Consider the following 27,286-nt stretch of genomic DNA (forward strand, 5'->3'; position numbering starts at 1 on the left):
AATAAAATTAGTCATGTAGATTTTAAATCATTTTTACAGTTGATTTAACATTTGTGACTGGTTTATAGATTATGATATAGGATAATGTTTGCATCCTTGCAATTTTATTCCAATTTAGAAACAGTACAAATATTAATTTTTGCTTCAATAATGGACCCTTTGAGAATTAACTTGTCTTTTCTCAATACACATTTTATGAGAATGCTTTAAATATGATTTTTAATATTTTTTAGGACTTTATTACACATGAAGTTCTTTTAACTAGGATTTAGCTGGAATCTCTTCACAAAACTTTCTTGCCAGACATATGTAAATGTTTTTCATGGTTAACACAATGGCATGAAATACATAAGAATTGTTCTTCATAATGCAAGACATTTTGTAAAAGTAATAAAAAATTGTAACAAACTTCACATACCAAAAGGAGTGAAATACCCCAAATGTAAATAATAATTGTGGGTCTGTTGTCAAGAAACAGAAATATTGTGATAAACCCCCAAATTTCACATGATTTCAAGTGACAAGAGAGGAGCTAAGCAAAAATACCTTATTTACAGGTCTTGCACAGGTTCAGCCTACTGTGATATAGGAAAAGAAATACTTATGTCACTGTAGGATATGCCAGGGGTACTTTTTGTGTCCAAATCATCAACTTCACATTTGGAAGCAGCTGGTCAGAAGGAAGGTGCTTGCAGCTTTTCAGTTCCTCATGTGAGTGAGTTCTTGATGTGGCAGAGGTTTGTGAGGTGTCCCCTCATTTCAAGAAGAGGGGTCCAGGTGCCCAGAGTCCCATGGGGATCAGTGATGGGGCTGGGCACCTCCCAGGTGCCACCACAGAGATCGAAGGCTGGGGAAGGGCTCCTGGGCAAAGCCACTCCCCTGGTGTGTGCTGCTCCAAGCTTCTCAACCACCAGCTCTGATGCTGCTGTCTTTGCTCATTATCTTCCCAATAAAGCTGCAGCATATGGTGTTTCAGCATCCTCTGCAGGGAAAGCTGGGTGGGTAGTGGCTGTGTGGTGCAGAAACCTCCCTGTGCTCAGAGCAGGTGGGCAAATGTTTCCCTCTCTCGTTGCTAAATGAGTAAGGAAATTCTGGCTTTGAATTAACATCGTAGACTGTATGGCCAAGAAAACCAGTCCTGTGAGCTGCAATACCAGTCAGAACAAAGTCCAAGACTTTGCTTGGTTCGTGGGGTCACTTAGTGACCACCAAGTGAGGTGGAGAAGTCATTCATGTCTCTTTACCCATACCTTCTGAACTGAGAGGATGTAGTGAGGTCCTTGGAGCTGAAGGCAAACATTAATAATACTTTTTATTATGGTTGATTTGAAATGTGCTACCTTAACTGATTTTATGGAAGTTTGGTTCTGAGCGGTTTGTTTGTCTGTCTGTTTCTTTGTTTGTTTGTTTTTCCAAAGCAATATCTTTTTCTTACCAAGGATTCTTTCACAAAGAATATTTTGCACTACCCAAAACTGCAGGCCTGCAAAGTCACCATTCAGAAGTGCTCCAGATGATGCTTGTGAGAGCTCTTGTTTGGGTTGCTGTGACTTTGTTGTCCTCCAGGGTCTCCTTTCAATAGCTGAGCTATGTGAGAAGGAAGGAGATTTAGGTGCATCTGTGTCATTGCCAATGTCAAGAAATTAATTATCATGAGGCAGGTTCCTGCAAATCAAGAAACTGACTGTCAAAACGAGATTCAAGAAATAAATGCATTATAGTGGGGTTTTGATTTGTTTTTTTGGATATGATGTTGAATTCCCTCTCCTAGAGAGTCCATCCCAAGACAGGGATTTCTCACAGATATATCAAACATTTCCAGAGAGCTGATTTTTATTCCTTTAGCATGTCAGGAGCACTCAATCTGCTTTTCCCCATATAGCAATTTATTCTACTTCCCACTTCTCCCCTTGATTCAGTTTGTGGATGTGGTGCTAGCGAATGCCTTGCCAATAATGAAAATACTCCCAAAAGAAGGCAACTTTGATCCTAGTCCTGGTGGTCCACATGTGAAAACTGGCCATTAGAAGGGAACTGGAAGCAATAGGCACTAAACTATTGTTCTCATGAATCATCACAGAATACTTCTGAGCTGGAATTTCTGTTTCCAATCAGGTTTTCAGCTGGATGTTTCGAGTCTGATTTTTTCTAAGCAATAATAATAGTTAAAAAAAAAAAAATCATGAGGAAAAGAACCTCTCTTCCACCTCTCCCCCATTTCGTTTTAAACTTCCCTTTAATCAATCCCCTGGTGCATAAGCTAACATGCAATCTCAGATGAAATAGCATTTTGTATTTTCGAGGAAAGATTGCTGCTGAGAAAAGAGAGTGTCTGGGTTTTATAGGCATTGAGGTTGCCAAAGGAAAAAGTTGTCTTGTAGAGGACACTGAAAACATATTAAAACTAGATATTAATTCTTAATGTAACAATGCATCCTGCATTCAATTAAGAGCAGACTAAGTATTACAGTATTGGAAAGCAAAGTGCAATTTGTTCATTTGCCCTAAAAATCATGTAAACCATCCCTAGAATTGTGAACTACTCAGAAGTCTGTATAATGCTTTTTACATGAGCAAAATCTGGCTTTAGAGTATTTTGAGGAGAGCTGGTTTGGATAGCACAGGAAGCTGAAGGAAATTTAGGTGATGGATAAGAACTGTGCTGCAGTTAAAATAACCCCTTTCTCTTTCACAGTTGACAAACAGGTAGAAAGCTCATGATCCTGGGTTTGAACATGACCATTAGCACCAAGTGTGCAGGAACACAGAGAAATGTGTCTCCTTTTGAAGGCAGTCAGCTGCCAGGGCCATGTCAGCACTGCCCTGGTGCTGTGCTGTCACTGTCACTGCTCCTGTCACAGCTCTGAGTCAGTCGGCAGAATATCAGCGCTGCTGCTCCGTCCGTGGGCACCGAGCCCCTGCTTGCAGAGAGAGTTGGCGTTGTGGGAGCTGTCCAAGGAGCCTTATGGCTTTGGAATTGTAGCAAGTAATTGATCCACTGCCTCCAACACATCCTCTTCGAGTGCCACAGAGGAATCCTGGCTTCTGCCTCAACAGAGTACATCGCAAGGAAATAGATTGCATGAAGGGAATATGCACTTGCCTCGCAGTTTTGGAAAGATTTGCTAATTAGTTCTCATAATGCTCCTAAAATATATGCTTCCAACGTTACTGAGAGGTAAAATGAGGCATGAGGCTCTTAGAGATATCTGCTGTGTCCCTGGGCAAATCAGGAGAAAGTTTGTAGTGCTGAAATTAGCATTAAAAGCAAAGAACAGTTCTATCGACTAACTTTCTAAATGAATCCTTCTGTCTACCTGGTAAAAGGCACAATCCAAAATCACTCCAAAGGGACCAGAGATCTTATCTGGGTGTAGATAAGAGGGTAGGAAAGAAAAAGGCACAAGGCAGTCGTTGGGCCTCTACCCTTTAGGAAATGAGGAATATGTTAATAGTCAAAGGATTTTAATAAATAGACAAAAGTAGAGGCTTCAATTAAGTGTGGCTTTTATTAAGTTTTGGACCATGAACTTTCAGAAGGCTGTAAGTAAGGCGATCTTGTGACCTAAATAATTGCCAGACTTCCTTCTCTCTGGGGAAAATAATGAAATAGATTAGCTCAGACTCATTTCATAAAGAATTAATGGTGGAAAACATAATTAAAGCCACTCAATACATGTTTGCAAAAACAAATCTTGTCAAATTTAATGTGATTTTTTGACAGGATTGCAAGTTGGTTTGGTAAAAGTAGCAAGATTGGGGTGGTAAAATTCCACATGGCTTTTGTCTTTCTGCAGTGTGACATTTTGATTACTGAAAGTAAACCCACTCCAAATTAATAAGAATATTGAAAAATTAATATATGGTGCAGGTTGAATGGATAAAAAAATTGCCCATCTAGTAGGGAGCTATTAAACCCGAAGCCTGACTGGTGGATTTGGTGCTCCATTAAAATCTCAGGTCTTTTTCCTGACTCTGCCACTATCTTGCCCTAGTTTGGTTGACAAGGTGGTGATCAGTCTAAGGTAGGACTCGATGATCTCAGAGTTCTTTTCCAACCTAAATTTTACTGTGATTCTGTGAACCCCAGGGATGTCGGTCAACTTCAGTGCTTTATATTCCTGGTTTGCAAAATATCAGTGGTGAATCCAATCCAATCTCTAAAAACACTTCAAAGTTTACTGTTGAAAACAACAATATATTATTATCTGTGACATTTAACAGCAGACTCCTGAACTGCCTGGTTTTGATTTCTTGTGTGGGGTTGTTTTGGGTTGTTGGGTTTTGAGCTTTTTTTGTTTTTCTTTTTAATCAGTTGCATGGGGGAAAAGCTGGTTACTTGGATAGCTCGCAACTAGCCCAGAGGTGTGACTAGTAAGTAGATATGCAGCCAGAAGACACTGATCCACATCTCTCTGTAGCAATTTGCTACTCCATAATTTGGGCCCAATTGCACAGAAATAATTTAAAGCCACGTGTAAGACAACAAATCACACTTAAGGAATGGACAGGCACTTCTGTGCTGAGGGAGCAGGACCTCTGACAGAGACTTAATGCTCACAAGGATGACACACCTGAAGAACACACACTGTGCTGGCCATGGGGTTACCCAAACCATGGAGGTCCTGCCAGGGATTCATTGTTAATTTATCCAAGGAGTTAGTTTATCAAATAGTGGGAGCACAAACTTTATGTTGAAGAGACATTTAACCGAAAAGTTCTACCTGCTAGATAGTCAGCTGTTTGTGCAAAGGGATGAGGATTTCAGTATAGGTTGTAATAGATAAAGACAGAATATTTTTCTGGAAGTTATCATCTACTTCAGCCACAGCTTTTAGGCTCAAAGCATGGATTAATTTCGGGAACTCCTGAAGACTGCGTGATTTTGGAGGTCAGGAAGAGTGATCTCAGTGGTGCCTTCTGGCTTTATAATCAACAAATTGACTCAATTAGTGATGTGATTTACTTTATTTTCCATTTAATTCCAACCCTACCTTTCTCTTAATTTGTCTCTTTTCTGACCACTTAGTTATTTTTGTTACAGCAAAGTTCCTCCTTTGCATGATGAAAAAAATAACTCCCTGTTTAATTTAAGGAGAGTTTTTGTCTGCTATTACTGGGGCCAAGGTTGGTCTCGCGTGAGTTGTAAGACCACAAAAGGGTTTTGATGCTACAAATAGTTTTGAGACAAAATCTGAGCTCATTTTCAGCTCCTTGTGCCACAGGCCAGCCTGCATTTTCGTGCTGCCAGGGGAGAAGCCCTGCTGCCCACCCACACTGTCCCAGGTGCACTCCACAGGGGCGGCTCGGAGCCCAAAGCCTGGACCAGGCAAAGTTTCATCCTTCTGAAATGGGGCGTGGGAGACTCACGCCAGCACTTCGGGGCTGTTGTGCACGCAGCAGAGGAACATGCCGTACTTTTTTTATAGTTAAATATCCGATTTATGACCTTGATGATGTCCTCTAGGGAGGTAGAATCTCAGTCAGCTGATGGCCAGGAGCTATGTGAGGCCAAACCCAGAGCAGGGGCTGGCAGAGACCGTGGAGAGCAGAGCTGGCTCCCCACGGGATGGAGTGAGAACCAAACCCATGCTCTGAGCCCGAAGCTGAAGGAAAGTGCTGGGGCTCAGGCCACGCTCGATGGGCTGGGGAAGCTGCAAAAGCCACAACTTCATGGCTGTAATTCTCATGCCCTACTTGTATTCATGTAGAATGGCTAAAATTAGGCAGGTTTTTCCCCCCAACAAGCCAGTTTGCTGCATAAACATTTTAAAAAAATCAACGTGGTGGCTCCTTGGCGTGGAGCAAAGCCTCCCTATCAGCTATACCACCTAAAAATCAGCCCCTTGGCGCTGCACAACGTGTCCTGCAACACATTTCTATCATTTGCAGACTGGTCAGCTTGAACCCGCGCCGCTGCCCGTCTCTGCGGCTTCTGGGTGCCCGACAGCAGCGGCAATGCCTGCGCCGCCGATGCGGGCTTGTTGCGGTCTCAGGGCTGTGTCTGGGGTTGCTGCGGTCCCGGGGCTGTGTGCGGGGCCCGGGTCTGTTCCCATCCCGGGGCTGTGTCCAAGATGCGGTGCTGCTCTGGTGCCGGGGCCGTGTCCGGGGTGGCCATGCCGCGGTGCGGGGCTGCTCTGGTGCCGGGGCCGGGTGCGGGGCCGTGTCCGGGGTGGCCACGCCGCGGTGCGGGGCTGTTCTGGTCCCGGGGCCGTGTCCGGGGTGGCCACGCCGCGGTGCGGGGCTGTTCTGGTGCCGGGGCCGTGTCCGGGGCCGTGTCCGGGGTGGCCACGCCGCGGTGCGGGGCTGTTCTGGTGCCGGGGCCGGGTGCGGGGCCGTGTCCGGGGTGGCCACGCCGCGGTGCGGGGCTGCTCTGGTGCCGGGGCCGGGTGCGGGGCCGTGTCCGGGGTGGCCACGCCGCGGTGCGGGGCTGTTCTGGTGCCGGGGCCGTGTCCGGGGCCGTGTCCGGGGTGGCCACGCCGCGGTGCGGGGCTGTTCTGGTGCCGGGGCCGTGTCCGGGGCTGTGTCCGGGGTGGCCATGCCGCGGTGCGGGGCTGTTCTGGTGCCGGGGCCGTGTCAGGGGCCGTGTCCGGGGTGGCCATGCCGCGGTGCGGGGCAGTGACCGCGCCGTGACCCGGCCCGGCGCGCTGCCCGCGCTGCGCTGCCCCCGCGCCGCCCGCAGGTGGCGCTGCAGACCGAGCGCCCGCCCCGCCCGGCCCGGCCCGGCCGCGCTCGGGGCCGGCGGGGGAAGCCGCGGGTGCGGAGACACGGACCAGGGAGAGAAATGCTTCTTTTTTCTTTCTTTTCTTTTGGCGCAAACCGCTCGCTGAGCCGCTCCTGGCACCCCGCACGCTCCCGAGCCATATGATGGGTTTTTATCAGAGCGCCCGTCTAAATAATTATTCCCGTGTCTGTCCTTTACAGCGCGGTGAGGGCTCTGCTTGTAGCCCTGCTTTTTTATTAGTTTTAATTTTCTTCTTTTTTTTTTTTTTTTTTTTTTTAATTTTTATTTCTATTTCCCTTCTCATTTTTGAAAATAATTCCTGGTTAATTTTGTATGAAATTATTAATGCACCATTCAGGCGTTATTTCACAGAATCACAGAATTGTTTAGGTTGGAAAAGACCTCTAAAATCATCGACTCCAACCTTTGACTGCTCACCATCTTCTTAATTAGACCATGGCACTGGGTGTTACATTCAGTCGTTTCTTGAACAGTCCCCACTGATTAAAAGCTCCAGGGATAACAAAAAGCTAAACTTTAGCTTCTATTGCTGCTGCTGCTGCATGTTGAATGGCAGCTGTTACATCGCCCTTGTGGTCTGAATTGACAGCAGAATAAACCTCAGCATCTCAAGTTTTTGTTAATGAAAAAATCTGAACATTGTGTTAATAACTAAATATTTTATTCTAATACTAGTAAAACTCTTTTCTGTAGAGTTTTAAAAATTTTATTTTAAAGCTTGAGTCTTGCAGTGCTTGTTCAAGCAAAATTCTAATACTCTCGTGTGTTAGAATTGTGTTCAAGCACAACCACGTTAATTGTAAGGTTTTTTTTTTCTTTTTCTTTTTATCCTTTTTATTAATTTGCCTTCTAGTTCATAAATATACATAGCTTCTCCTGGTAGCCATTTGGAAAACAGAAGTGATATTGGTAGATAAAAGAAATATTTGTTTATCTGGGTTCAGTATAAATAATGAGAATTTTTTTCAGAGAATTTACACGTGCAGACAAGGGCAGAAAAAAAATTGTTCATAATTGTGTATCTCATTTGCCCAAAGTGTGTGATTGTATGTGCAAATTAAAATATTGCATGCACATGCTAAATTAGGTATTTGTGAGTGCAGTTACTTAATTTGTATGTACAGATTAAGTTAGCCCAATTAATCACTATGATAGTCCAATTTTACACAATTGTGAATCCACCGATGGCAGCCGAGTTGTTTTGCCACAAATGCTGAAGGAACGTTACAGGGAGATGGGTCCAACTTGTACACAAGTGAAGCATGTGCTCTTGCAAAAAAATCCCTGAAAAATTTACAATGTGTTGGTTATTATCACTTCTGAGGATATGCTATTTATGAAAACCAGTTATAGCTATACAATATTTGATCAATTGCTATCAAGACCCTGACATCAGAACCATGCTTCTCACATCTGGCCCTTTTGTTTGTGCTAATTACGATGATGATCATGGATTCAACCTGTCTTAAATCTCAGATGTATGAAGTGGGCAGATTAAGGACATTTGTTCATAATTAGGATTCCTAAATGGATATCTGGGAAATGCTTCTTGGAATATTTATGGTCTTGTTCCAGCAGGGCTTCTCGTTGTGCACACACTCTCTGTGTGATGGCTGCTGCATTTCTTGCACCAGTGTCCTTTCAAAGCCAGCCTAACCTGTGTATTCTCCATGCAAAAGCAAAGATGGAAGCCATCAAAATTAAAGAGCAGCTCTATAAAAGCTGGACTTTCTCACATAGAATGTTTTCTCTCAGCTGGAGACATGATCTTTGTCAACCCAGTGGTGTCCCAGGTATCCCTAACACGTCCTGACACATCCTTGCCTTCCCTTGGCGTTGGGGTTGCCAGCTGGAGCACCTCTTGCCCTGGTGCCCAGGCAGCCCAGCACATGCTCAGGGCTTTAAAGCAGACATTACCCCTGTTAGCATTTACAAGTATATTTAGGCTAATTCTTGCTATTGGATTTTTACCCCCACCTATTTTGTTTAACATATGTTGCCAAAATACAGAGCTCCTTTGCTTGTAATATCTCTGCTAACAAGAAGCACCTGCTAATGCTCCTAATGCTTATTAATACACGTCCCTTGGCCAACAGGAACTGGTGAGACTGGGGACACTTTACTTCTACCACAGACGACACAGCTCTTTTCTGATGTGTCTTCTTTTTGCTGAAATAATTTTCTGACAGTCCTGGAGCCAGAAAAGTACATGGGAAGTTTTACCATGGAGTCAGATGAAGCCTGGTGTGTTGGTCTTTAAGCCTCTTCATGGACTCAGGTTTCCTACCTGGTGCTTCGTGCTTGCTCATGAACACAGAAGATGGTGTTCTACATGTCTCTGGCTGGTTTGTTCCTGCCCCTGGTTAGCAGGTAGAGCTGCAGACAGACCTGTAAACCCATCTCTGTGAGGGACTAGACTGTCATCACCCCAAAATGTGCAGGATGCCCCCTTTGCTGGGAGCCTGTGCCCTGCTGTGGTGGGAAGAGGGCACTGCGGGCAGCAAGCCCTGCCCACTGTGCCCTCCTGGGCTGGGGCAGAGCACTGTCCCCTGCTGAACCGAGCAGCCTGCTCTCTTGGAGAAAAATGAGAGAGAGGAAACAGGCAGGCAGGATTGTAGAATACGTGTGACCTGTATAGGGTGTGTGAAATTTTTTTTTCATTATTATTTTTTTTAAACAGAGCTGTTTATGACCTGGTTTTGTTCATTTTAGTTATCCTGGATAGAAAATGTGGTGCTATATTGTGTGACTTTGTTTCTCCAAGAGGACAAGTGGGGGAAAGGGACAGGAAAAGAAAGTTTCGGTTAAAGCATAAAGAAGAAATATTTCTTCCCAAAAATATGATTTTTAATATGTCAACATTTAAATGTGAATTGTTCTGATCAAATATTTACTGCTATCGGGAGCTGTGTAGAACATTAATCTTAATTTGTTTTTCTTTTTCTCCAAAGCAATGACTCCAACATAGCTAGGAGATCTGTGTCTTTAAAAATAAATAATGTAGCAGAACGGCATATTCTTTGGCACAGAAATGCTAGCCTGTGGCATCTTCTGCAACTACAAAGCAGTCTCGAGCGAACTTTCTTCCCTTTTTATTAATAATTCCCTAAATCAATGAAGAATCTTGAAAAGTTCCCCTTCACTTTGCTCCTGCACTCCTCATAGCTGTGGCTCTTGCTCATGCTGGCTCATCCCCCACCATGTATCATTCATTTGGATAAATCTGCATGTGGAATTTTGGGAGCGCAGGCTCCAGCCCGCTAACTCTATGTGCAAATACAAAGCCCATTTTCTCTTTTATTATTTTGGTCAGCCTGGGGTTTTGTTTTTTTTCCTGAAGGTGGCAGTGAAAGAAAAAAAATAACTCCCTTTGAAGATTTAGGAATTTTATTACAAAATAGACGGACAAGTACTGTATTTTACCCATTTCCCCTTGTGCCCATGAGCGCTGACAATGAAAACTACAGCTCCTATAAAGTGCTGATCAAATTGCGGAAGGTGGCCTTTCCCAGCAGCCTGGCACACTCTAGCATTATCCCAGCTTATAAATAAACGGATGGGCTGAGCCACTTTGGCTTTTTTTTTTTTTTTTTTTTTCCTCTTAGTCCTTAGCAAGATAATTGAGGATCATAATGGTGGGAAAGGACTGCAGTCATCATTCGCTGCCTGTCAGGTATCAGTACTCATCTTCGTGTCATCCGTCACCATTGAACCACTCTGTCATCTTTCCCCAGCCTTCAGCGCCGCTCCTTCTCATCGTGTTCATTATCTCCGGCTCCGACCCAGCCCCCTCCCCCAGCCCTGTAAATGCATCTTTGTGCGACTCTCAGTCTTCTGATTATGAATCGATGATCATGTGGTGTAAGAGAGATAGATGGGTTTTAGTTCCATCTTGTCTTCTCTAATTGTAAAATATTAGTTACATTAGACTGTGTCTTTTGATTAATGGAACTTATTTGGAGTGGCCTCTCCCAGCCCTCCCCCTTCCAAAGTCCTCCACTGACTTTTGAGAATTGAGTGATTTCACTTAAAGCAGACAAATAGGCCCTTCAGCAAGGAGATAGCTGAGCTCTAATATTGTGGGCAAAGCAAGCTCACGGAGCCGGAGTTGTGTGTGTGTGTGTGTGTGTGTGTGTGTGTGTGTTTTTAAAGAAAGGCTTCAACTCTGCCTAGACAAACACAGACCATTTATTAACGTGCGTACAGCCGTGCTATTTTGCAAATCCAGCAATTCTTATAAAGCTGCAAAACAGGACATAAGGCTGAATGCCTTCTGAATTAAATTAATCTTAGATAGGAATTAAGAGCATCCTCGCTTTCACTTTGGATGAAACAGGTCAGTCCAGAACTTTGATGTATTAATGCTAGCATAAAGTGTTATCTTAATACTCTCTTTTATACTTACAGGACATATCATCAGCCAAATGTCTCTTCCTTGTACATCTGACACTGCGAGACATTCGTCCTTTAATACAAAATTTATCTTATTTGGCACTATTTACCTAAACATGGTCTGTTGATAAAGTCCTTGCTGTACAAATGGAAAGGCAGTTGACTAAATCCCTTATTATAAATAATCACTGTCTATCTTTCAGTGTAAATTCAAGGACATGTTCACTTTCAAGCTATCAGTTCAATTAGAAAAGGTCTATTCACTGTCGATGTCTATATCTCATGGAAATAGGAAAGCACAGTTAATAAACAAATCAAACTATTTTAAAAAATAGCACAGTGGATTATGAATTCTAGAGCCCATGCTGATGGTGACACTGTCAGTACACATGCTATACAAAAATATATACAGTGTTATCTAAATTTTTTATGCTACCTTCAGGATTTAAATCTGACCTTTGTGCCTTCCCTCCCCAAATCTTTGACATTATTTCAGAAGAAAACGCCTATACTGTACCTTCCATATATTGAAATTTAAAGAATAAGTTTGTCCATGTATAAATGCTAGTTAAGCCTTTTTCAATTTACTTCTTTCTATTAGAGAATAGGAAAACTGATTTGAGGTTGTGAACAATTGTGTGTACAGTAAGGGCTTGGGATGGACGCCTGCCCCAGAGCCGAGGAGCAGGGGCTCAGGGTCCTGTGGCTGTTCTTGCTCTTCCTGATTTTACTGTAATGGCTGGGGTAGTTTCTATATCTGGAAGGCTTTCACTGTGGTAGCCATGTGATTATAGAAAAATCTCTCTCTGTTCTTTCTATAAGAAAGGAACTCTCTAGCCTTTCATGTTACAGAAAATGCTTGGAAGTAGGAATCCAGAAAGCTGGAAAAAGTCCAGAAACCCACAGCCCCCTTCCCCCAAGATTTTTAAAAGATATAAATATTTTTTTATATATCTCACTATATTAATCACACCCTATGGAATTTAAACGAGCTTTTCCAGTGGCCTGGGTCTTGATACCTAGAGGCTCAGATGTAAGGACTCTGTATGCAAGATCAGCACTGCTCTACTACATCCATGTGCTGTCTGAGATCAAGATTTGACTCCTGATGGGTATTTCCACACAGTATTTACCACCCTAGAAGGAGTGATTATATTTAATGGCAGAATTTCAGTTGACTTCTCAATATGTATTGAGTTGACCTTTAAGTTAAACCACAGATTAATTTTTTTTTAGTTGTCTCTTTAAGTACATTTATAGACCTCTCTGTTCTGATTAGCATAACGGTAGATAGAGAAAAGTTACCTGCCTCAGATTATTTGTTGAAATCAGAGAAATTGCATCCCTTCTCCAGAAGGCAAAATATTTTGGCCCCCTCTAACCACTGTATGCATTAGTTTTGTTGCAAAATGGTTTTGGTTTATACACAGAGAAGCCCAAGTGGGTATCAGTTTGCTTGAAAGCCCAGAGCCTGCCATTGATTTCATATAAGTAAATCTTCTCCCTGGAAGTTGGTGGAAGTCAATGAAGCTTCTGTGGTATTGAGTGGCTCTCCTACAGGCAGCAGGAGCAGCAAGGCTTTGGTGTGCTGGGCATTCTGGCAGGGATGTTTGCCTCTTTGCTACCTGACACACTGTGATTTTCTTACCTATCAGAGATAGGTAGGGAGCTCCTTTACTCTAAATCATCAAAAAAATACCCAGACACCCTAAATGGACAGAGTGTCTTGCTGCCCATAGAAATCTCGGACTTCTCTAATTTTATCTAAAATAAAATCTTCAGTAGCACCCAGTCCTCTGCATACTGACTGCCACAGGAGTAGTTGGAAGGGAATTTTGGTTTTGTTTACTTTGACATCCAAGGGTTTTTCTTCATCTTGTGCTCTTTCCTGCCTGGCAACACGTGGCTTTAGGGGCGTGGGTGACAGCAACCTCAGCTCTGGGTGTGGACTGTTGGTCTGTGTGTAACACATACAGCAACCAGCAGGCTCCGTGTGCCCCCCAGTGATGCTAGAATTTGCATCCTCCCAGTTAGCAACCAGTTCCTCTCGCTGGCTGTGGGCCCCACCTTGGCTGCAGGTACAGCTTGGGATGGCTGCAGGTCCCCCTGCACAGGTGCTGGGCTGCTGGACCCTCACCCTCCTCATGTCCTTGGAGCCCACTGTCCCTCTTGCACCCAGAGAGAACACCACATAGAAATAAATGCAAAAATAAATGCAAAAGGGAACACAGATTCACAATGGGACAATGTAATGTGCCAGCTTTTACCCCCAGGCAAATTTTCATGTCTCTTTTATGAATCTTTGTAAGTAAGGGCCAAGCTATGAGGCCCCAGCTCAGGAACAACCTGGGCTCATGCATTGTGCAAGCTCCTGTGCATTCCACACAAGTCTGTGGGATGACTTACAGGCTTTGTAGTATGCATAACCTTCAGCAATTTGCTGAATCAGGGCCTAAATACTGAAATATTCTTCAATAGTTCTGGCTCCACTATGAAACTCTAGAAGGCACATTTCCCTCTCAGTGTCTCTCCATAAGACCCATCAATGATAATGGAGTTACATTAGGCACATCTAAAGTTAATTATACAGTTACCTCCCTCTTGGCCTCTGTTTGTCAAAAAGAATATGATAAAAAAAAAATCCTCTGTCTTCTAATATCTATTTTTATTTGAATTTTTATCTGCCATCTAGGCAAAAGAGTAAAGACCACACTGAGAAGACCTTTGGTAGGTGGGTCTGGATGTTTGTTAGCTGAGAGCCAGCGTGGGAAATGTTGTGTTAAGAAAATTTGCAGAAAAAATTCTATGGAAACCAAAGCAAAAGAAATATTTTGGGAAGGCACTTCCTTTTTAAAATTAAGTGGGTGGTTTTTAGGGATGCTGATTTATTTTGGAGTGTGGGTTTAGAGGCATGCTTCAATTGGAAAAAACAAATTCTAATGTTCACTAAAAACTCAGGAATTTATAATGCAGAGAAGAGGTTGAACGAAACAGTAGATCCAGAAATTTTGCAATTCACAGTATATTAAAAAATAAGTATTTTTAGTGTTTGTTTGGCTGATTTTTTTGTACATGATTTCACATTTAAATATGGTGAGCCAAAATCCTCTATCCCAAACACAGGTCTCTGAAAATCTTGATTTTGGTATGTGAGCATATTGCTGGGGGATGCCAGGTTTGTCTAGGGATCCAGTAGCTTTGACATACTCTAGTTTACAGTACCTGGAGTGTGCTCAGTTGCTAATGCGTTTTGCATGCAAGATCACTGTGCTTCAGCATGACAGCTAGGAAAAAAATGTCATTTTATTTTTAATTGCAGCAGGTTGCAATTTGGGGGAGAAAAAAAAATCACATTCTTTGTTAGAGAATTGTTCTACAAGAGTCCAGTCAGAAAGCTTCTAGTACTTAATAAAGTCAAATTCCTCCCTGAGCGTTCCCGTGAGCTGCCGTGGAAGCCAGCGGGAGTTGCGCATGAGTACCGAGGGCAGCATTTTGCCCTTAGGACTGAATTTCCCAACTGACTATTCTTTTAGCCTGTCTTTTGATTAACAATCTGTTTGCAGCAGGCTAGGGCCAGGGAGGCAGCATATACCCCACTGTTCAAATCTGTGGCAAAATATTCTACAGAGAGCTACTTAATAAATATCAACTTGCTCCAATAGTCATTGAGAAATACCTCAACAGATAGCAATCAATCGAGGGCTGAGTTGGGAAAAAAAATACAAAAGGACATCAAAGAGGTTCTCATTCCCAGTCTATTGCTCTATTTAAGGGTCCTATAATTCGGTGAGGTTGTGTGCTAAATAATTTGTAAGCCTTCAGAACATCCAGGTTATTGTTTGTGGACAGATGGTGCATCACATTTTATTGCTTATTCCTTCTGTGGTTTCTCATATGCAGGACTGATGTGCACTCTGAAGTCTTTGTTTCCTTGCTAAAATCTCTAATCTAAAACAGGCAATCAAGCACACAGACAGTGCTTCAGAAAGCATAATCATACTTTTAAAGGGGGAAAAAAACATTTCAGCTGCAGTTAGGAAGCAGATGTGTTCCCTGAAAATGTAAAAGGTTATCAGAAGTATTAAAATAGGGAAATAGACACGGAATTTGGGAGCACCAGGGAGAGCATGTATTTTCTCCCTGTACTGCAAGGGTAGGTGTGCCTTTTCCTAGGCTACCTGCTTTGTATCTGGCTCTCTGCGGAGCTGGTGTAGCGAAAGCCTTCAGAGACTGGCTTTTGCTTCCACCTTTCCCCTGAGATTGGCAGTCTTTGTCTTTTACAGGCAAGGAGCAGCCGTGTTGTGATCCTGGAACCACCGCTGCCCCGAAGAGTTAAATCATGTTGATATACAGGAAGGAAATGGAATAGACTAACTCTACTCTTTTCTTCCTACGGATTTTTCTTTTTATTCTGAAGATAGAATTACTGTTTGTAAGCATCTGAAAGTCATTAGTGGCTCTGCAGTCTGTCAGGTGCCGACGCAAAAAACTGCTGAAACTGAACGGGTTCCTGTGCGGAGTGCTGGGAATTTGTCATGTGCTGATGAGCAGTTATAATAATATATGAGCAAATCACAAGCATTCTGCAAATTAATCAAATTTTTTTTCCCCTTCTCCCTTGTCTCTGGGAGAGTGGCTTTGCCGGCAGACGTAGGTGAAGCAGTTTTACTCACAGATGGTAGCTCTGGCATCAGATGGAATTTATATAACAGTAATTCTGATTTCCTGCCAAAGTAGCACTGAAAACACCAGGGAGATTGTACAAGACAAGTCATGTGGTTTTGCTGAGGTTGTTGTGGGAAGTTTAAGGGGGGAAATCTCAAATTTTCCTCTTTGCATTTATTGTTTTAGCCTGAAGGGCCAGAAATTGTACACCATTCTGCCATCGGCGAAATCCAACACATCTTTTTTTATGAATTGCGCTGAAAGAGTGCTTCCCAGCTGTTGGAACTGCTGGCAGGGAGGGAGCCACATGACTCCTCATCCTTTCCCTTTCCATACAAGGATTAAAGAGGGGAGGGTTCAAAAGGTTGCTGCACTACATGTTGGAGTGAGGCAGGGTCTCCCTTCCCAGGAAGCAATGCCATGTTCACTTAGGTTATACTCCCTCTGGCATAACGAAACACGGGGGGGTGCTCAGCGCTTCGGGAAACACAGTGGTAGTGGGTCTCCCTCCTCATTAAAATGGGAGGGCTTTGAATGAGGTTAGTCGGGTAGATTAAGGCTATTAGTTGTGTCTCTGATGACATTTCCAGTTTGATCAGTAGAAAACAGACACGTGGGGGGTTTTTTTACCCATTCAGGTAAGTGCTTGGTGCACTTGTTATTTGGCTTTTGCACAGATGAAACATGCACTGATCTGATGGCAGATCCAATCCTGACTCAGAGCAGCGCAGGTCTGTTCAAGCAATGGGCTGGCAGCAAGGATGAGAGCAGAATAAGGCCCGGTGGCTTCTGAATTGGATCACGTTTTTAAAAACAAAAGCAGTCTTCCCTGGAAAAATATGACGGTGTTTTTATAATAGCCGCATATTGAGTAATGCATGGAGCATCGCAGGACTGCTGTGACACTAAAAGAAAAAAATAGAGGCAAGCAGAACGGGAGAACTTTCAGGGGCTGTTTTTAATAAAGAGGTGAATTCTTTCTGCAGTAGGAAAAATGATAAAAAGATGGCGTATCAGCTACATTATGCAACAAAGTAATGCTGCTGTGTTTTTATAATGTAAGGCACTGCCCATTTGTTTTGGTTTACGTGACTGCAGTGAAATAAGTGGATTAGACTGAAACTTTAGCATGCTTCATTGCAGCTGGTTGCAGACATCTGTCATTCCTCAGCCATACATTCTGGATCATGCCAAGAAGAAAAAGCAAAGTCTGACACCTTTCATTTTAGAGAGCCTTTTATAGAAAAGAAAAGGAGAAGGGGAGAAAGCATTTCCTTTGTGACTTGATAAAAAAGACACTTTTTTTTCTGTGACAACACCAACAGCACTTTCCAGAGGGAAAGGTCCTGCAAAGTTAATGCTCAATTTACTCTTTGCAGCCCTTTAATTTTTACTGTTTGATCTCCTAGTATGTTGAATGGGATATGACGAAAATTTGTTGTTTTATTTTTTTACAGAAACATTAGCTATATGTACACCCACATCAGAAATGTGCCTGGTGAGAGGTGGGCTGCTCTGAGTTCCCACTCAGGCTGTGCTCGTGGTAATTCTGTGCTGTGATGGCACATAATGCAGAAGCATTGCCAATAATGAGTTGTTCTGAGAAGTCCACTCACCAAATCCCATAAACAGATAATAGTGATGTTTTAGCGGAATGATTAGTGGGGTTGTGAGCTACTCCTGGATAATTTGAAATATTAGCTATTAGTGAGCTAGATATTTATTTACTTAAAGTGTTTTGTTCTTCTTCAGTCTCTCTACTAACACGTTGCTGGAGTTAGAGAATTATGAGGTACATGACAAGTGTTAATGTGACAAAATACCATCTAAATTACCCCAGTTACATGAAAAAGCAACAACTAAAATGAAAGGAGAGCAGGGTTAGTCTAAGTGACATCATACATGCAGAAAAAAAATGTTCTAGCTTAGGGTCCTGCTTCAGCAAACATTATAGCACGTGGATAATTCCATCCCTTCCCCCCCAGGTGATTTATGGACCACGGAAGTGATGGGGAGACCTGGTATCCTTACAGGGCTGTGCACAGAGGGGCTGGTCTTTGCATGGCTCAGGCTTGTGACTGTCCAGTTTGACACCAGCTGAGGATGTAACACATCCAAATGTGAGCAGGAAAGATTTAGAAAGCTGAGTATGGGATTTTTTAAATTCCATTCTGCCAAATAAAATAAATAAACTCAAGACAGTTGCCCAGAGTGAAAGAGAAAATTCTACTGTATTTATGAATTGCTAGGCAGAATAAAGGATATTTGGTAGTAAAATACCATCATTAACAATGTCTTTCCTATTAGCTTCTGAATTGAATGTTCTCTTTACTAAAATCCCAGTGCCACCAGTACAGCATTTATTCTGGGAAATCATAGGTACATTAAATTCAAATGCAACTTCATTCAAGAAGTCGTAAATGCTCCCTGAAATAATAAATATTTACTGAGACAATTAAAAAATATGACAGAACGTTAGAGAGAAAACTTGTGAATGACCTAGTAGGAAAACTGAGATATTTTGCTCAAGGGGGTTAGAATGGGAATATAATGTTATTGAAGTGATTAAAACAAGTAAAGGAGTGAGCAGACATAGCAATTAATTGAAATATGTAAGTAAAGGCAAAGGTGGGACTCTGAGCATGTAATTTTGATGATCAGAAGAACTTGGGGTTAGTTAATATTGAAGAAAAGTCTGCCACTTACCTTCAAAATGTGTTTCATTAGTTGCAGTCTACGTGGATCCCCAAAGCACCAGGGAAAGAGAAGGCTGTGAGGACTGTACCCTGCTCACTCCCTGGGCTCAGGTACCTCTCCCCTCTTGTGTGGAGAGGCCCAGGCTGCAGAGGTGAAGGGACTCATCAAGATTTGGGAGAACAGGAATTGGTACCAGGGGGGAAGAAATGGCTGGAAATGAAAGCTTGGCCAAAAACACAAGCTGCTGTGAGTTTAGGATTAGGAGAAGGATTATGATTTCTGTAACCATTGCCATTATTACTTTAGTCAGAGTTGGCCTGCTCTTTACAACAGGTATCTAATGCCCTTGATAAGAACTCTGTCCTCTACTTATGTGTATAATCCAAAGTAAATAAATATGAAAAATTAAATGTAATTAAATTTCCCAAAGCATGGGACAATGATAGTCTGGCATTTCAAGCTCAATCAATGACAGCATTCCCACTAACCTCGTTTGGAGCCCGCTGAGGCTCCAGGCTCGTAACTCATGTTTGTCATGTCAGAACCTGAACTGGTGCCATTGTGCACAGGACACTGTGTGTGCACCCACCAGCAGTGGTCTGAGACACACAGGTCCAGAGAAAGCGCAGTCTTCTGCCTTTATCTCAGAATTTTAGCTTTACAGGGTTCCCATAAAGTTTAATATTTGTTTAGGAGGACCTTTTCAGCTACTCTGCTGAGGCTTTTCCTTACTTCCAAGAAGAGATCCATTTCCCTTCTAAATCAAAAGTTCCTGTGTGAATATCTTCTTCTGAAAAAGAAACAAATTCTGTGCTGAGTGGCTGGAGCTGATTAATTCTGTTGTTTTACCAACTCTGCAAGAAATGGGAAATGTTTTTTTTTCCCAGGACTTGCTAGTCTCTGTTACACCATCAGTGATTTCACTGGCCATTTCCTAGTTCCCTTGTATTTAGTGCAGTACAGATGGCTAACAAGTTCCTCACTCTACCTCCAAATAATTATCATTTCCATATTTTACATAACAAAGGTAAAAAAATGTTAAAGTAGTGATATTTTCCATAATTTTGTGAGTGATTCTTTCCGTAAGGTAAAACCACGTCCACGAAGGACAACAGAATTTCTCTTTGTCAGGAGTGCCCAGGTGACTGTTAACCTCTATGTCAGACCAACCTGCACTTGGCTGTTTTACATAGCAGGGCTGATTTGTTGGTGGTTTTTACTTCTTTTGCTTTTAAAGGAAACTTCAGGGTGTGATAATTAGTGATTGTAACCTTCTGAGACAGGAATTGAATAGTTACTATGAGGGAAGTTTTTATTTAAGGGAGAATGTGTGAAATTAACATAATATTTTACTGATTCGTATTAAAGGCAAAGTGTAGCACCAACTTTTGCTTTTCTGTGTCATCATTAAACACTTTAGTGCACTCAACAGCAAGCTGAAATACCTATTTGGAAACACCAAGCACTGTATAAGACACTAACTTGAGAGCAGACTCCAGCTTTGATTATGTTTCAGAAAAGCCATATAGGTATCTGAGGGTTGAATTCAATCTAATGATTGAAGGTTTTTTGTTCAAGTAAAAATCTTTGATACAAATTAATTACAGATTACAGATTAGGTCTTTTTATTCTCTAGCTCTTCTGCAACCAGTGATGGTTCAGTGAATCTCCACCCTGCCCGTGCACTGAATGTCCATCTCTGCAGGACAGCAGGACTGCAGTGTCTCGTGGCGGCATTGGGATGGTTGCTGACCTTGGCATGTTTTTTTGTTTTGTTTTTTTTTTCCCAGACATCCTTAATGCATTTATTTAGGGTCAGGCTGGTGGCCATGTTTTGCCATGGGTGTTCACCCCAAAGTTACCCTCTCCTAATTAAGATCTTCACAGTAACTCACAGCAAGAGAAAGGCTCTTCCAAAAGGCAGTGATGTGCTGGGACCTGAGCTGCTCCTGGGAGTGCTCAGTATTAGTGAGGGGGATTTAAGTCACTAGACTGGTGCCATGAGCAATTCATCTGGTTACCACTAAGGACTCTTTGCACAATTGAGCCTGGTAAGGAAGGAATTCAGCTGAATGGAGGGTGATCAGGGGGCTTTAGACATCCCAATGGAAACATGTAACCCAAAGCTTTAGCCTTGGTAGCTGGAAATGTTCCCTAGCCTTCCTAAAATTCAGATATATTTCTGCATTTTTTTTGTATGCAGTTCCAGAGAAAATCATCAAAAAAGCCTCAGATAAGGCTTTTTGAGTTTATGACTTTTCTTGGTCAACATGAAATAGAGTTTTTACTTTTTTTTTTTTTTTTTTTTTTTTCAATCCAAGAAACATATAAACTTCACAGAATATTGAAATTTTCCCAGAAGATCATCTTGGTTGGTCTTGGGCCTGTGTGTAAATAAACATATACTTTTCAATTGTTTTATAAAAACTTTTATTACAGATATGAACCTGATTTGGTGTACTTTAATCTGTCTGGTATTTTGGGAATTTCATAAAATGCTTATTTTGAGACCAATAAAGTGGAATGGCTCAATCAGAGCCATTATTGTCTATTGGACAAATATATTTATTCAGCATTTTCCCATCCATACTGCTATGCTCCAGATCCGAATGGCTGCTTTAGAGCCATTCTGCTCTCCTGGGTAATGCATACAGTACTTGGGATGTTTGCCGTGGATAGGAAATGTATTTATGAAAATTTATACGTTAAAAAAAGGAAATTGCACTAGCCAAGATTTAAATGAAAATAGTTTTCCCTTTGCAAATGCTTGTTATTATGCTCTAATATACTTTCAAATGGCAGTGTTCACCAAGATGCCTGGGACCTGGAGGCTGTGGTCTGAGAGAGACAGGAGTTCAGCCCAGCAGTCACTGCCAGAGAACTGGAGATGCTCAAAAAGCCTCTCTTCCTACACAGAAAGCACTCGGCCATCGTTGCCTGCTGTTAGTGCTTCATCTGCTTAGAGATGGTTGTACCTCAAACACAAGCTTGTGTGGGGAAAAAGGATTCAAAGCAGCTCTTCCTGGGGAGGTGTGGGCTCACTGAAGGTGTGAGTGCAGGCTTTGCTGGGCAGCAGATGTGTGATTACATGGACCATTCCACCAGCAACGTTGTGGGACAGAGCATCCCAGTGCAGCAGGCAGTGCCCATCCATCGTGAGCCACTGCAGCCGGTCCTGCACCAGTGCCCGGGCCTGGGCAGAGCTAGCCCTGGCCGTGTGGGATTGCTACATCATCCCAGGAAGTCAAGTCCAGATCTTCAGTGTCCAACATCCCAGATAAAGAGATTTGTTTCTGAGAAATTCAAGCCTTTGAGGCTTTTTCAAATATCTGTTTGTGAGGGAATAATTTGTTTTAAAGAGGTAATTGCTGTTATTTTTGATTTTCACCAAAAGGATATTCTTAAACCAGGCAAAGAAATCTGAAATGAGTTTGCTGTATTGCATCTCAGTAAGTGCTATAGCCATTGGCCATCTAAGGAAAAACATTCTGTCAGATAATCACGGCCATTTTTGCATTTTAAGGGAACAAATGTCATATCTAAGAAACACATTTTATTCAGAGCTTAATTATAATTTATAGTACATTGCACAGCATTTGTTTTCTGTTCATCATGTTATTGCTCTTCTGCCTTTCCCCTAGATTTATGCATTAAATCGTGTGTGTGTGTGTCTGTATGCGTGTATCTGTGTATATATGTACACATATGCAATATAATACAAAGTGGTGCAGTGGGGACAACAGACGGCTTGTGTGTGATGTATTATTGGCATTTTTCTTTCAAATTACCATTTTCTTGCTGCTTTGGGAGAAAGCCATGATTTTGCTGTGATTAGTACACTTTTAACAATCTGGAATAAATTCCTGATCTTATTCATGTGACTAGTTCAATGCCCATTTTTACGTTTTAGTGCAAACCCCCACATATGTGCCTGCAATACCACAAAAATAAGATGTTTCTTTGTGGAAATTTTATAGAATTTGGATGCCGATCAAATATTTTTAGAAGTGGAAAATTAATGCGGCTTGACCATGTAAATGATTTTTTTAATGAAAAAGACTTTAGTATTCATCACTCCTTCTCTCTCTCGTTTGTGTATTCCTTTGCGCTAATCTTAAATAATGGATCTATATCAAAGTTAATAAATTAGTAACTATTAGCAGTGTTTGGATTACAGTGAGTAACCCAGTGCCACTTCATTGACATTGACTTTTTATATGTTCCAATAATACATTTTGAGTTTTAAAGATTAGACAAAGCAAAATAGGGTTTGGCATGTACTTGAATCTCTAACAACTCTTGAGCAATGGCTTTGCTTAAATCCAAGGCCCCTACTTGAGATAAACTTTCATTTAAGTGGCCCTAAACCCCAGACTGAGATCCATGTCTTTCTCAAAACCTACAGTTTCTGACTGTTCAGCTGATGCACCATGTTGGGCTGCATCAGTCATGCCATGTTATGAAACCTAACACAATGTGACTGATGCAGGCTGACATGAAGTGTCACAAAGCAACATATCACATCACAAACTTGAAAGAGAAGAAAACAAACTTTACTTCTTTTTTTTTCTCAAAGCCTAAATTAATGAAGCAGCATATATTTTTAAAAAGGTGAACTAGTTTCAAACACCGAGGGATTTTTCTTAATATGGGCCTGCGGAAAACTTCTCCATCTTGGCCAGAAGGTATCTCTTATGCACACTCCTCGTGCTCCCTAAAATTCAGTCAAAACTAGGGAAGATGATGAGCCTGAGTCACCACAGCACTGTCACCCTTGCTGGGTGTGATCCTGGGAGGTTTAGGTCACTTTTAGGAGAGGTTCCAGCAGGTGCTGGAAGTGATCACCCCTCCTGGGGAAATCCACACATGCTTAAAAGGGTTGAGTCCAGCCATCACTGTTGTCATTTTAGCTAATTTTGATTATTATTTTCTGCTGTTCCACTTCCTTAGACTGTCAGCTTCCATCCAGAGGATTTCAAAGTCTCTTCACGTGCTCAGTCACAGACTTGATAGAACATTGCTCCACAAAAGGATTATTTCTGCTGCAAACAATGTATTGTCCTCTATTCTCAATTTTTGATCAGAGAAAGATGCACACCGCAGTTTGCCCCCCTGGTCCACCCATCTTTAGTCTAACTATTTTTTTTACAATTGCAATGCATATCACATGATCTCCTGAACTATCAAGAAGGTTCCTTTCTTCTTTTCTTTCTCTTTTATTTTTTTTTTTCTGAAGGGCTTTCATATAATTTTATTGGGAAATATATAGTGGGTAAAATATATATGAACTATAGCTTGCTAAGAAAGGACCTACCAACCACTGCTAGATAAAACATTATAAATTTATTGCTAACTTATCTGGGAAGGGTTATTTTAAGAGCCTGCTGCCCACGAAAAAGTTTTGGAGCTAAAATTAATGAATGGGGATACCTAAGAGAAATGGGAATTTTCCTTCACCCCTTAGTTACAAGCAAATTGCAGATATTGTTATCTTTGCAAGCAAGAATAATCTCTACTTTTTGTACTACTTCTGCTGTAAACAATGTACCGCTTGCTTTCCTATGACCCTCACTCTGTATACATATTTATATATTATTCATATCGGATTAAAAATGAATGTGCTCTTTACCACAGTTGTACTGCATAGTGACAATACAAATTAACTTATTGTGTACTTACTTTTCACAAGGCAGTGATGTGAAATTTTGATGGCCTGAAAAAGTAAGTCGTGGGGGAAGCAATGCAGAACTGAATCCTTGTAGGTGCACTTTATATTGTCTGATTTATTAAAGTGAGTTGAATTAATAAATTACATTCTCTGCATGGAATTTTGAACACGGGTTTGAACTTGCTTCAGTGGTGGGAAAAAAGAGTTTGCTTTTAGTTTGGTGCATGTGAGGTGGTTAGCTCCAGCCATGCTTTGTGCATTCCTTGCCTAGAATTTGTTCTTTGCAGGAAAAAACTAGGAGGGCTGTTTATTAAGAGCTGCTTGTGGGTAAAGCATTAAGAGCTGAGTGGTGAGATCATAGAATCACAGAGTGGCTTGGGTGGGAAGGGACACTAAAAATCATCTTGTTCCAACCCTCCTTCTGTGGGCAGGGACACCTTCCACTATATCAGGTTGCTCCAAGCCCCATCCAACCCTGCCTTGAGCACTTCCAGGGATGGGGCAGCCACTGCTTCTCTGTGCCAGGGCCTCCCCACCCTCACAGGGAAGAATTTTTTCCTAATATCCAACCTAAACCTGCTGTCTGTCAGTTTGAAGCCATTCCCCCTTGTCCTGTCACTCTGTCAGTAGTCCATGTCCATCTCTCTTGTCAGCCCCTTCAGGAACTAAAAGACCACTATTAGGTGACCCTTGAGCCTCCTCTTTTTCAGGCTGAACCATCCCAGTTCTCTCATCCTTTCCTTATAAAAAAGGTTCTCCATCCCTCTGATCGTCTTGGTGCCTCCTCTGGACTCGCTCCAACAGCTCCATGTCCTTCCTGTGCTGGAGGCATAACATGCATAAACACACACGTTGGAGATTTTGGAGGGTGGTCACACTTCTGGCAGTCTTCAGCTTATGAAAGCAAAGAGTGATGGGGAGCTTTCCATCCCTGAGGAAGGAAACAAGGCTGTATTCCTGGGGCAAGGCCTTGGGAAACCAGGTGTCTTTCCTCTGGGTAGCAAGCAGCATGTTTTGGGGGACTCAGCCTTCAGGTGGTGGTGTTGATATTACAGTAAAAATGGTAAGTTGTTTTACAGTCCAGAGCACTAATGCTGGCTCAGGTGAATTCACTCTGCTACAGAGATGCTCATGCTCCTGTGCCAGCAGCTGCCCATGCTCCCATCTCTGCTGGGAGGACCATAGCAGCATTTCCTCTCCAGTACAGGTAGCATCAGGCCAGTGCACAACATGTGTCTATTTGTTTAGCTGTTAAATTCCCACCTATAACCATGGGCAGAGGGTCCAGCCCCTTTCCCCATTGCAGGAAGCATAATTCTTCTCCTCTGCTGCCCCAGAACCTGTTTTGTGCCTGCTAAGAAGTACCACAGCAGCAAGGGAAAATGTGCTCTTCAAATGTGGAGATAGGGTATTGTTTTTCACTTATCCTGGCTTTATGTAGATGGTCTGGCACATTTATTTCTTCATTTATTTGAGCAAATTAAAGCAAGCTAAGCGCATTTGACCTCAGATGGTCCTGGTTTAAGTTAATTTGAGAGACAAAACTCATAAAGTTCCAGTAAAACACATCAACAACTTCCCAGCATAGGTTGAAATGTGATTGTTGAAACATAAACTCCAAAACCAGATACAGCATGGAGATTTGAAGTCACAATAATCTGAAAAATATAGGAGAGAATATTGATAGCATTACTGAGAAGTGATATCTTTCATTCATGCCTTTGTTACGCAGTCGATTGCTGTTTTATCCACAAGAAGTGCATCTATCAGATTTTGTGCATTAACATTCCTTTTCTAATCTAGCTTGGACATTTTATTTTAAAGCTGATGATAACCTTGGGCCCTGGTCCAGCAAACACTTATATGCTTGCGTATCTTTACTCACAGGAGTAATCTTGCTGGAGTAAATGTTTGCAGGTTTGAGACCTTGGCTATCTCAATCCATTATTTCTTTCCATTAAAAAGTAATCTGTGCGATTGAAATAAAACATACAATTCTTTACCCAGAAACCCACCCAAAGACAAAGTGTGTTTATTAGACGAAGGGTCTGCACATTGTCATCCTTGAATTGCACTTCAATAAAAAAGATAATTAACAAATGTAAAAGAAGACAGTTTTGTACACGCTGTATTTACAAGAGTTTGGTTTGGATCATGGGCTGAAGGATTTACAGCTGGGGCTGAGGAGGGAGATGGATTAGCTACACTGCTCTGGAAATCCAGAGAATTTTTTAAATGCAGTTTCTTTAATGAAGAAGAGCACAGATTTCTTGTTTTCACTGAGGCCACTGAGCGATGCCCCTCCCAGTAGGAGAGGGCTCCAGAGTCTCCCATTTGTCCAGGCTGTGCAATGTCCTTGGGCTAAAGCAAAAACTAACCACGCTGTCGTCTGTCCCGCAGGTCACCGGCCTTTCCAGTGCAGATACTGCCCCTACAGTGCCTCTCAGAAGGGAAATCTGAAGACCCACGTGCTCTGTGTCCACCGCATGCCCTTCGACAACAGCCAGTACCCCGACCGCAGGTTCAAGCGCTCCAGAGTCGACTCGGAAGCTGCTGGGAATTTGGAGGAGCCGGCGGCTGCCAAGGCAGGGAGCTCGGCAGAGCTGTCAGAGGAGGGCAGCAAGGCCCAGGAGTGATGCCCAGTGGGTCCTTCCCTGCTCTGCTGTAGCCTTCTACCCTGGCTTTGGACACATGGTTGGTGAGGGCTGGCTGAAACTGCTTTCAAGGAAAGGGATGGCATGCAAGTTCCCAGAAGCATCCAGAATGCTGAAAACATTCAAATATATCTATATGTACATGTACTCACACATGCACATATATATATATATTTACAGACACAGAGATATCCAGTCATGCCCACATTGAATATATATCTACATACACACACACACACAAAATACACACATTCCATACGTGTGTGTGTATGTGTAAATATATATATTACACATGAAAAATAAATTTCCAGCCCTTGAAAATGGCTGCTAAACAGTTACCTGGCAACAAGTACTTCCAAACAACATAGGTGGGATAATAAAGTGATTTAAAAATGTTAGGAGGTCATTAGTTACTTAAAAAACAGGGCAGTTTCAAACTTAAAAGTGGTCTTTGTCCAAAAATAA

At 42.2% G+C, this 27,286-nt stretch overlaps 1 protein-coding gene across 18 annotated transcripts in view; it reads left to right on the plus strand.

Moving 5' to 3' along the window:
* ZNF536 (zinc finger protein 536) overlaps positions 1-27,286 on the plus strand; it is a 333,314-nt gene that overhangs the window by 305,710 nt on the left and 318 nt on the right. For all 18 annotated transcript variants that reach the window (XM_069026397.1, XM_069026402.1, XM_069026403.1 and 15 more), the window contains one exon: positions 26,568-27,286. This exon is cut by the window's right edge and continues 318 nt beyond it. In XM_069026397.1, coding sequence (XP_068882498.1) covers positions 26,568-26,803 — 236 coding nt within the window. In that variant the 3' untranslated portion in view covers positions 26,804-27,286. The remainder of the gene's footprint in view (positions 1-26,567) is intronic.

The sequence above is a fragment of the Aphelocoma coerulescens genome, chromosome 11 (genome assembly GCF_041296385.1).
Source record: "Aphelocoma coerulescens isolate FSJ_1873_10779 chromosome 11, UR_Acoe_1.0, whole genome shotgun sequence".
Lineage (NCBI taxonomy): Eukaryota > Metazoa > Chordata > Aves > Passeriformes > Corvidae > Aphelocoma > Aphelocoma coerulescens.